The following is a 9,438-nucleotide window of genomic DNA, read 5'->3' on the forward strand; positions in this document are numbered from 1 at the left end:
GTACATATAGCGAAGTTCAGAAATAACCACCATGCACCCAAGTAATAGGAACTCATTCTGGATCCGGAGAACGCCTTTACGAGCGCTGTTTTCGAAGCGGCCTTCCGATAATAACGCTTTATAGTGAACGCATATATATCAAAGAGGAAATGATCCTAATTTGGAGCGTCGATATATCAAACAGCCTCTGAGTACATCTGCTGGTTGATCCTTCTTGGCACAGCACATTGCACTTATCATGCTCACCATCAAACATGCATGAAGTCAAGAGTCGTGGTGCACGAATCGCCGCTGGCTTAGGTGTCGTCCCAGCGCCTTGATATGTATATATATATCGACTCGCAATCAACATCAAGTTCGTATATGGAGTCCTATATGTCCGTGTACATATAAGAGGTGCTACAACGCCCCTGGCACATGTCACGGTTAATAATGGGCAATTTGATGCACGCGTGTTGCTTGCAGAAGGGGAAAAGAATTTCCTCGCGTATAGTTGATGAGGGGTAATTCATCAGAGTTTTCGTGCGCAGAGGTGATACCTTGAAGGTATATGTTTCGGTATATATATATATTTATTTCAGGGTATTCTAGCTATGTTGGCTCTTACAACCGAAGAACAGGCTATTTCACATATGTGTAAATACGTAAATAAGGAAAAAGTGATTGTAGCTATATATGTCTGCCCATTTATCGAAGGAACAAAATGTGTCATTAACTTTGAAATATAAATTAGATATCAGTTTTAGTAATTCCCGCAGGGAATAGCACACTGCTGTAGAATGTAGAATAGAACTTCTGCTGTACATGTAATACAAATTTTGTATAGTCTTGGGCTTCGGCTTATACGTTGCATCGAGGCAGAATTTACACCTTTCTGCCGACTATGTTCTTCCCTAAAATACTTTCGGTGAATGGCGTTATCTAATCTCCCACACTGTTACTGTCGTTGCAGCAATGACGCCTTTTCCATATCCTAAGAAAAAAAGAGCGTGAAAAGGTGTTAGCTTCTATGTTTACCACCTAGGTCAACATAGCGCCCAATAAAGGGTGTAAAAAAAGGGGGGTGATATGTTTATTAAGAAAAGGGTGGATAAAGAAGTTATCATATATCCAAATTGCTACAAAAAGGTGTACGCCCCCCCCCCCTCGCTCACCGAAAAAAAAGCAGTAACCCTATCATTTGTAGGTAGCAGGTAAAACTTTGCAACGTTTTAGGCACAACATATGCGACAACTATATTGCCTCCTAAAAGGTGTAACTGCTCCACCCTTTTTTCTAAGAGTGCATCTCATGTTCCCGCTTCCTCTTCTTTGCGTACAAATGCAAAACGCCAAACATAGAGACGATTTTGTTACGAGTGGAAATTCCATATACTCACATTCTTTGCACACGGTGCGAATATATTCAGAAACATACGTGCCCTCGGAAAAGCCTCCGACCGTCAAATCACCGCCTTTAAAACCACATTTTATCCCCTGCGGTGAAAGTCCTAAAGCCCCGCTTGTACACAGTGGCAGTTAGAGCGCTAAATGTACCGCGACAAGAGACACCTGACCCATAACGAGATGCACGTGCGTCCAGAATGGCCACCTGCGGACGTCAAAGCGAACAGAAAGGGCGCACTACTATAGCACAACTGTGGTCGTGGCCCAGGCACCGTTTGCGAATTGGGTCCGCTGCGGGGGCACGTGCTCTATTCCAATGTGGCCAACAGGTCGTGACACAGTGGTCACGCTCTGTGGTGTGGGTTCGAAAGTGTGCCACGTGTGGCCGGTCGTCCACCTGTTTCACCGGCAGGTATACCTGCACGCACACGTGTAGAGGATGCGGGGTGTGCCATCGTCTTTTGGCGTGTACATCATCCATATACCGTGACCTACAAGAAGGCATACTAGGATATGATACATATTATGTTTATTCGATACGAATATTTTGTATATTAGTTATGTATATGACTGCACTGGAATGCAGAAACGTACTGCAGAACCATAGCAGAACAACGTGTATATTAAAGATGTCAAACGTACGTATTACAAATTGATAAGGCACCAAACGCTGCCGACAGCAGGTGAGCACAGTGCAGGCAGGTGAACATATATGCTCTTAAAACCGAACCCAAGCAGCCCAACATATTGGCCCGATATTGGCAATGCCTGCTCAAGATTGGACCAAAATATTGGGCCAAGATGTTGTGCTGCTTGGGAACGTATACCTCGTAACATTATCCTAGCAAACCATCATCTCAAATGACATCGTTCTCTCCACTGATTTGTTGACACTGAAAGGCGTACGTCGCTTTGTGACACTTATGAAGTTATATTAATTGTCACACAAAGGCGTATATGCCCCGCGCTTTCCACAAATGAGTAGTGGAAACGTTATCATTCTATGAAATTGGCACTATCACCACTGTCTGGGCGAAATATATATATATATATCCTTAGTTGCTTGGACGCCATAAAAAACTCCAGTAGTCATCATCATCATCATCATCTGTGCAATTGGCATGCCTTCAGCATGTTATGTGGTGAAGTGCTGTTTTAAGAGTTTAGCACAAGTAACAATGTAGATATCTAACGGTAACGGGACCAGCCCACGCCGTTAGCGAAACAGAAAGGTATATACTCAAAGCCTGTTGTACTCAAAGGTACTCAAAGACCGAATCTCTCATGGAGCATAACACGTTGTTGTCCGCTGTCCCAAACACTTTTACGATGTCCCAACAGTTCTCACCACGGTCTCCACATTTTTTCGTCGAACTGCTGAGGCTTTGCACAGTTCGCCGCGTTTCCATTGTCTCTCAGACACTCGGCGTTCGACAGAAGTGAGGCACCCGAGCCGTCGGACGAGCTTGAGTCCGAAAAGTTGGCTTCGGAGAAACCGGGAGTCGGTGGTGGCGACGTCATCGCTGACGTTATAGTCGCTTGGTGATCGCTGTGAAGGGTGGACGCAACTCCGGAGACGAGGTCCTTCGGCAAGACAAACATCAGATCACCATTCTTGAGCCGCGTCGGAGTCACCTGAACTCCACGAAGTGTGGCAGCCGTTGAGATATCGTCCATGACCTGCTGGACAGGGCGGCTTGACGGTTCCACGTATGTCGTGTCAGGCGGGGTGGATGTGTCAGCTGCAGAAGACCAGGACAAGTTGAAGCAAACCGTTGCACATTCCTTACACAGAGTTTCTTAAATTGTCGCTAAGCGTACTTTTTTTTTTTCGTTTTTGTCCATCCACCTCGCCCAAAAACTCAGCACTGTCGGTGAATATGACGGCACGAGTTTTCGAATTTCTTCCACGAATTTTCGATTGAACCTATACAAAACTTCAGACTTTCGGATCCTCCTATACAGTAGGTGAAGTCATCGGGAGCTCTGACGTTTGTCTTGTATAAACAGCGCGCGCACGGTCTCCGCTCTCCGCCCCACACTGGAAAACTATACCAGCAGCTGTGGTGCACGAGGAGACAGAAATCGTCCTTCGAGGAGCAATGTTGCCGGACGACTGACAGATTGCGCACCCCATAACGTCATACTTATCGAAATTCAAAATAAATTTCATGACAATTTTGTGTCAAATAAACAAACAATATTTTGGGATAATACAGTGTAAGGCATGTGGGCTGCAATGGCATAAAAGTTGTAGGTCGTTTGCTACTTGTGTTGCGACCAATTAATAAATAAACAAATAAATTCAGAAGGTCCATGAAGAAGACCGAGAGGCACGGACACATCTACACCAGGGGCTAGCCTGCACCCTTTTCCTTGTTACAAATTCAGTAGGGTTCCTGAAGTCACGACATTTAGTCCGCAATGACACTTTACATCATTACTCACCGGGGCTGCTGGGCCGGTCTTTCGTGAGAGGAGGCTGGACATCGTGAATTTCACTCGCAGTCAGTTCCATGTCGGCGATCTCGCGCGCCCTTTCATGTAGATGGCCCAGGATGCGGTCCCGGGAAGCTTCCAGCACGGGGAGACCCGCAGCAGGCGACGTCAGAGTCGAGAGAAACCGTCGGATCTCGAGAATGCATTCCTCGTAGCCAGCGCGGAACTTGTGGCGGACGCTTGGATCCGTCAAAAGGCTCGCTGCCGAACGGAAGGACCACATGCATAAATTAGCTTCGCATTTCATGTCTGTGTACGGTTGAACAGTTATGCACTGTATATACACCGTTCCCAAAAGATTGAGATTGTTATGAAGTCTTGCCGAATTATGCCGAGACGGAGCCGATGGACGTTAATTGCTAGAGGTATGCGAGGCTAAGCTTTGTACAAAGAGTTTATCGACGCGCAATTATTTACGGTGAGTATGAAGAATGCTGCCAACAATGGCCTCTGTATGACAGACGGAACGAATTTAAATATACACAAACGGGAGCAACCAAGTGAACCGTATCCTTTGCGTACCTTTCGAACCGCGTATCACCTGAGTTTTGAATTCAAAACACAGTAGTTCGCACGTCTATAGAAAATAGCGTCGTCTGAAAACTGGGGGATGGCATCAGGGAGGACCACTGATACAGACGCTGGCCCCGAGACAAAGTCTCAGAAGACAGTAACCGTGTATTCCGATTTCCCCAGAATGCTATATAGCGGAAGATGCGAACAACGTCATAGCCTTCTGCTTGTCACGCGAGCGCTCAACGTCTTCACGTACACCCTCCACAACGACCTACTGGATTATAGCGACCATGTCATAATTTGCAACCCCTACACTCTAAATCGTTTTACACCTTAAAGGGTGTAAATCAAAATGTTCATGGCGCACACCTTTTAAGGTGTATTTTAACACCCTCATGGCAATTGGGGTGTAAAGGGTGTAACGCCGAATAAAACTGCTGGGTTTGTGGCAATATGCTGTGGTAACTGTGTATTCACAATTACCAGCATATTGCGTATAATCACATTGAGGTCCATATATGTATGCACATCAAGGTGATTAAATATGTGTGCAAACATGCACAGCTGACATTCAGGCAATCATGTATGGCATGGCAGCTGTGCATGGCAATGAAGCATGGCAGGTGTATATAGCTTTTCGTGAAATTGTAGACCTTCTCATGAGCAAGCACTATCCCCATATGCATGTTCATTACTTAGAACGTTGCATTTATTCGTTTCTTCAAGGCTTTGCAATGCTGTACCCACAAATACCTAACCCCTGTAAAATGCATTACGTTGTTCATTATCCGCGACTCATCGGGATGTTTGGTCCTCTCCTATCTGTATGGTTGTACGCGTTTCGAAGGGAAACACTAGCATTTTAAAGATGTTGCTAGAAAAACTCGACATTTTAAAACATAACCCTTGCATTAGCAAGAAGACATCAATTTTATCAAATGTATGTGTGGTTGCAGCCCTTCATCAGAAATGCCACATCTACTGATGGTTCCAAGGAGATAATACTTCAACATGCCCCAGAAGCAATTCAGAGTTTTATTCATGACCGTGATATTCACGCAGAATCTATAGTCTATGTGAAAAGTGCAGTTGATAATGATAACGCATTTGCTGTTGGCTGTGTTGTTGCCAAAGAATATTCCGAGGAGGACTTACCCGTGTTATTACAGGCATATATGTTATTAACTCTGATACCATCTTTCTTATACAAACATTAACTACAGTTGAGTATGATGAGCACTATCAAGTATTTGTTCTGTCTCGCAATGAGGAGCAACGTGTTTTAAGAAATTTAGGCACTATCTCAACAGATCTAAATCTGTAGATGGTAGACGTGTTGTAAATCCAGGCCATGCACTTTTGTAATGTAACTTCCTGTTCCCTGTTGTTGTATATATTTACTTTTGTTCATGTGAACGAAAATAAACATACTCCCTTTCTACACCCAGGCGACACACTTATCACCATATTTCACCTGAGGGCGTAGTACACCATTGTTACACCCTCAGGAACTTCCAAAACAAAGTTGTAGGGTGTGAAACGGGTGTGATCTTTGTTAATACACCTATTTTACACCTTTAAAGGTGTGAAACGATTTAGAGTGTATGATGAGCCCGTCCGCACGACCTGCTAGGGGCGCTACTCATCAGCCCGCGAGACCTACATCATGATTCGACAATGGAAATTTGAATTTTCAACGCGGATGTATACAGTAGCAGACGACAGCAACAGCTCCTATGAAAACGCGTAGAATGATGATGATAAACAACTTTAGAATGAAATATCTTCCGTGGGATATCCACCGCTTGACAGAAATATCAAGGTAAGCCGAGTACAAAGTATTGTAGAAGTTGAGGAAGCGATAACCGGGCCGATGAGTAGCGCCACCGAAAGCTTCCAAATGCGGCGCTGGGAAGGGGTGCCTATGAATTGGTTGTTATATAATCTAGTAGGTCGTGCCCTCCACACTGCCAACCGTGGGGAATATCCTGCGACACAGCCACAATATATCCGCATAGCAGACGACAGGAAAAGACGCTGATTGTGTCGTCCGCTAAATGTCGTCTGCTAAGTGCGAAGTGCGCCACTCCCGATATTCCAGCACCGTGTGAATGCTCAACATAACGCGGGACGAAACTTCGGCTCCGTGACGTGAGCAGTGTTTTCGCCTTTTCTTCCACTAGAACATTCCGTAAGGATTTCGCTCATGGGAATACACGGTAGATGTGTTATTTTATGCTGCGTAAACATCAACCACAGCAGCGTCAATGAAGCTCCGGCTCCCTCTCGCTTGCAGAATTTTTGGCAACATTTAAGACAAAAACTTATGTGTTGTCCAGTCCTTACCTGTTCGACGTTGCCTATGGAGCGCCTGCAGGTGGCACACTGTCATTTCGAGTATATCAGCTTTTTCGAGCTTGGAGTGCCTAGGTGACTGAAAGTATAGTACGCTAAGTGTAAGTAACGCTGCAAGATACTTTGCGTAATTTCGAAAGTATAAGTGTGTAAGAATAGAGAAACGGAACAAGATGAAAGTGACATCGAAAACAGCATACGAATGTGATGTGTCGGTGAACTGTGACTCCAGTGATTTGTGTCATATCATATTACTTAATGTGACAACCTCCGTTGTCATGTTATCCTCCATTGGTCAGTTGATTAAGGCATGTGCACTCCACATGTCCGCAATGACGAACAGAAAAAAATCACATCGCCACTTTCGATTTCGATTATGAGCATTATTGAGGTTCCGATATCTATGTATACTCGGTCCAATCAAAGGCAGGATTTGCAGTTCACCTTCGTCTAATCCTGTTCATATATACAAGGTGACGGCAATGCATAACTTACATCGTTTCTCGTGTTGTTGAGCAGAAGAGATTTGAGCTGCGACAGACACTGGTTTATTCGAGCACGTCGCCTTTTTTCCATGAGAGGCTTCGATACCTGAGGAAAAATAGATTCCCTTTTCAGTGCCAAACCACACATGGGCACAGCGGCTGGAGGAGGAGAAGTGGCCGGGTACGTTTGTCGACGTACACCTCTTTGCTATCCCTGAGTTGCTCAAGGAGGGCGAGTCAAACAGATGATACACCAGTGAATTCGCACATGGCGACGCAAGATCGCACATTTCTTTAGAGGTAGAATAGCTAATTCAATACAAGACGAGGCGACGCGTTGCGCTGTCGGAAACGAGGGATTGGGAGTACGAGGAAAGTAGGTAACAGTGAGAAAATATAAACGTAGACGGCGTAAACTTAGGGGTGGGCAGATCACGTATCACTTCATAAATTTTCAGAAGTGTCCATATGAGTTATTGAACCGTTTATGAATCCACGTTCCTGAGTTCTTATCAATAACCTATAGAAGACTCGAAAGTACAATATGTATTCCGATAAGCGATGAAACAGCAAGCACTGGTATATCGTAAAGCTGTTAATTCAAAAATTCACAGTTTCGAAAATTAATTTATATCACTGCTAAAGATTAATTCACAGCAGCTCACGTAGTCGGTCAGCAGAATTTCGATCACAAGAGGTTGACGCAGAGGCATAGCATACACTTTGTCGTATACGCAAGGCGAGAAAAAAAATCTCATTAAAGACAACTCGACCGAAATACATAATTTACTTTCGTGAACCGTTTATCACGCACGCTGTGAATAATCCAAACAAGCAGACGTGTAAAGCTGATTTTTTTTTAAATAACTGTTTTCTAAAATTTAGCGCATTAAAGTATCATTTAAAGCAGGAAGCGCCAGTGTTATGAAACACCGAATCTGTAAATCGAAAACGAAACCATTTTTTGCTTACCCTCCTTCCATCCTGCTTGACGTCCGGCATCTTTGTGGTTAGAGCAGCGGGCATCACGTGACTCTGGTGGAGGTAATCCTTGCGAGGCTCCCGAATCGTATCCGGTGGGATCTGGCCCTCCTTGAATTCCGTCGCATGGAGCACACGCGTAGCGCTGGCAGCGTCCCAGTCACGCGACTTCTTCTTCGTGTGGGTCCTCCTCGCCCCGTATTTGTGGTCTTCTGCTTTCTCATTGGCCGCACCCCTAAGCCTGCCTGAGGAGGCGTTGCGAGGGCTTGACAGGCGTTGCTCTGTCACACCACGTGCAAGTTTGTTGTGCTCAACATGTACAACAAGAATGTGTACTTTTGGGAGCCTGCCGATCGCCGTGACGGACGCCAGAAGGCCGTGCAATTTTGCTTCACGTAACAAACAATTTGTATTTTCAATAAAAAAAAATTGGCTGCCTCATTGGGCGTTGTGCCAAACGCGTTCAGATGCGGTACACTCTCAGAACAGAGGTGGTGGTGGTGGTGGTGATGATAGGGCTTGCCGTTGTCGGCCTCACGTATGTGGGCAACGTCACGACTCACGCCCTGGGGGAATGTGCGTCCTGGGCCGACTTCTAAGGGAACAGAACAGAACTTCAACGCATAGCACGTTGTGCGCCAATCACTGCCGCGAATGATAGGATTATCACTTCTGATTTGTAGAGAGAGAGAGGGGCGTACGCCATTATGTAGCAATTACCATATATCCAAATTGCTACAAAAAGGCGTACGCCCCCTCGCTCTTCGAATCAGAAGCGGTAACCCTACACTCTAAAAACAGAGCTTCACCGCATAGCACGCTGTGCGCCAACCATTGCCACGAATGATAGGGTTATCGCTTCTGATTCGAGGAGAGGGGGGCGTACGCCTTTTTGTGGCAATTGGGATATATGGTAATTGCCGCAAAAAGGCGTACGCCTCCCTCTCTCCTCGAATCAAAACAGATAACCGTATCATTCGTGGCAATGGCTGGCGGACAACGTGCTATGTGGTGAAGCTTTGTTTTAAGAGAGTAGCGTTAAAGGCCCATTGTTGGCGGAAATTTTTTTGTTGAAATTTTTCTTGAAATGCTATGACGTCTTAGTGGAAGCCTCCTCACGTTTTGTGAAGTCGTTAATTTTATTTGGTTCGTTTATTCGTTTCATCGCGTTGTTCCTGGGGTGACTGCACAATTTCAGCGTTGGGAACACCGGAACA

At 45.2% G+C, this 9,438-nt stretch overlaps 1 protein-coding gene across 1 annotated transcript; it reads right to left on the minus strand.

The window, feature by feature from the left end:
- Positions 1-2,022: 2,022 nt before the first annotated feature.
- On the minus strand, positions 2,023-8,369 carry LOC135370403 (transcription factor HES-4-like). Its single transcript, XM_064604145.1, has 5 exons — positions 8,213-8,369; positions 7,251-7,346; positions 6,747-6,834; positions 3,834-4,085; positions 2,023-3,127 (listed from the first exon to the last, which is right to left on the minus strand). The coding sequence occupies exons 1-5, from the start codon at positions 8,264-8,266 to the stop codon at positions 2,730-2,732; spliced, it is 888 nt and encodes a 295-aa protein (XP_064460215.1). The 5' UTR covers positions 8,267-8,369; the 3' UTR covers positions 2,023-2,729.
- Between the last annotated feature and the right edge of the window lie 1,069 nt (positions 8,370-9,438).

Source organism: Ornithodoros turicata, chromosome 10, assembly GCF_037126465.1.
Source record: "Ornithodoros turicata isolate Travis chromosome 10, ASM3712646v1, whole genome shotgun sequence".
Classification (NCBI taxonomy): Eukaryota; Metazoa; Arthropoda; class Arachnida; order Ixodida; family Argasidae; genus Ornithodoros; species Ornithodoros turicata.

Coding starts and splice junctions, on each gene's coding strand:
- LOC135370403 (XM_064604145.1), bottom strand. CDS start 8,266: ATGCCCGCTGCTCTAACCACAAAGATGCCGGACGTCAAGCAGGATGGA. Junction 7,347..8,212: donor TCAAGCAGGATGGAAGGAGG/GTAAGCAAAAAA, acceptor ATTTTTCCTCAG/GTATCGAAGCCTCTCATGGA. Junction 4,086..6,746: donor CCATAGGCAACGTCGAACAG/GTAAGGACTGGA, acceptor TCCGTTCGGCAG/CGAGCCTTTTGACGGATCCA.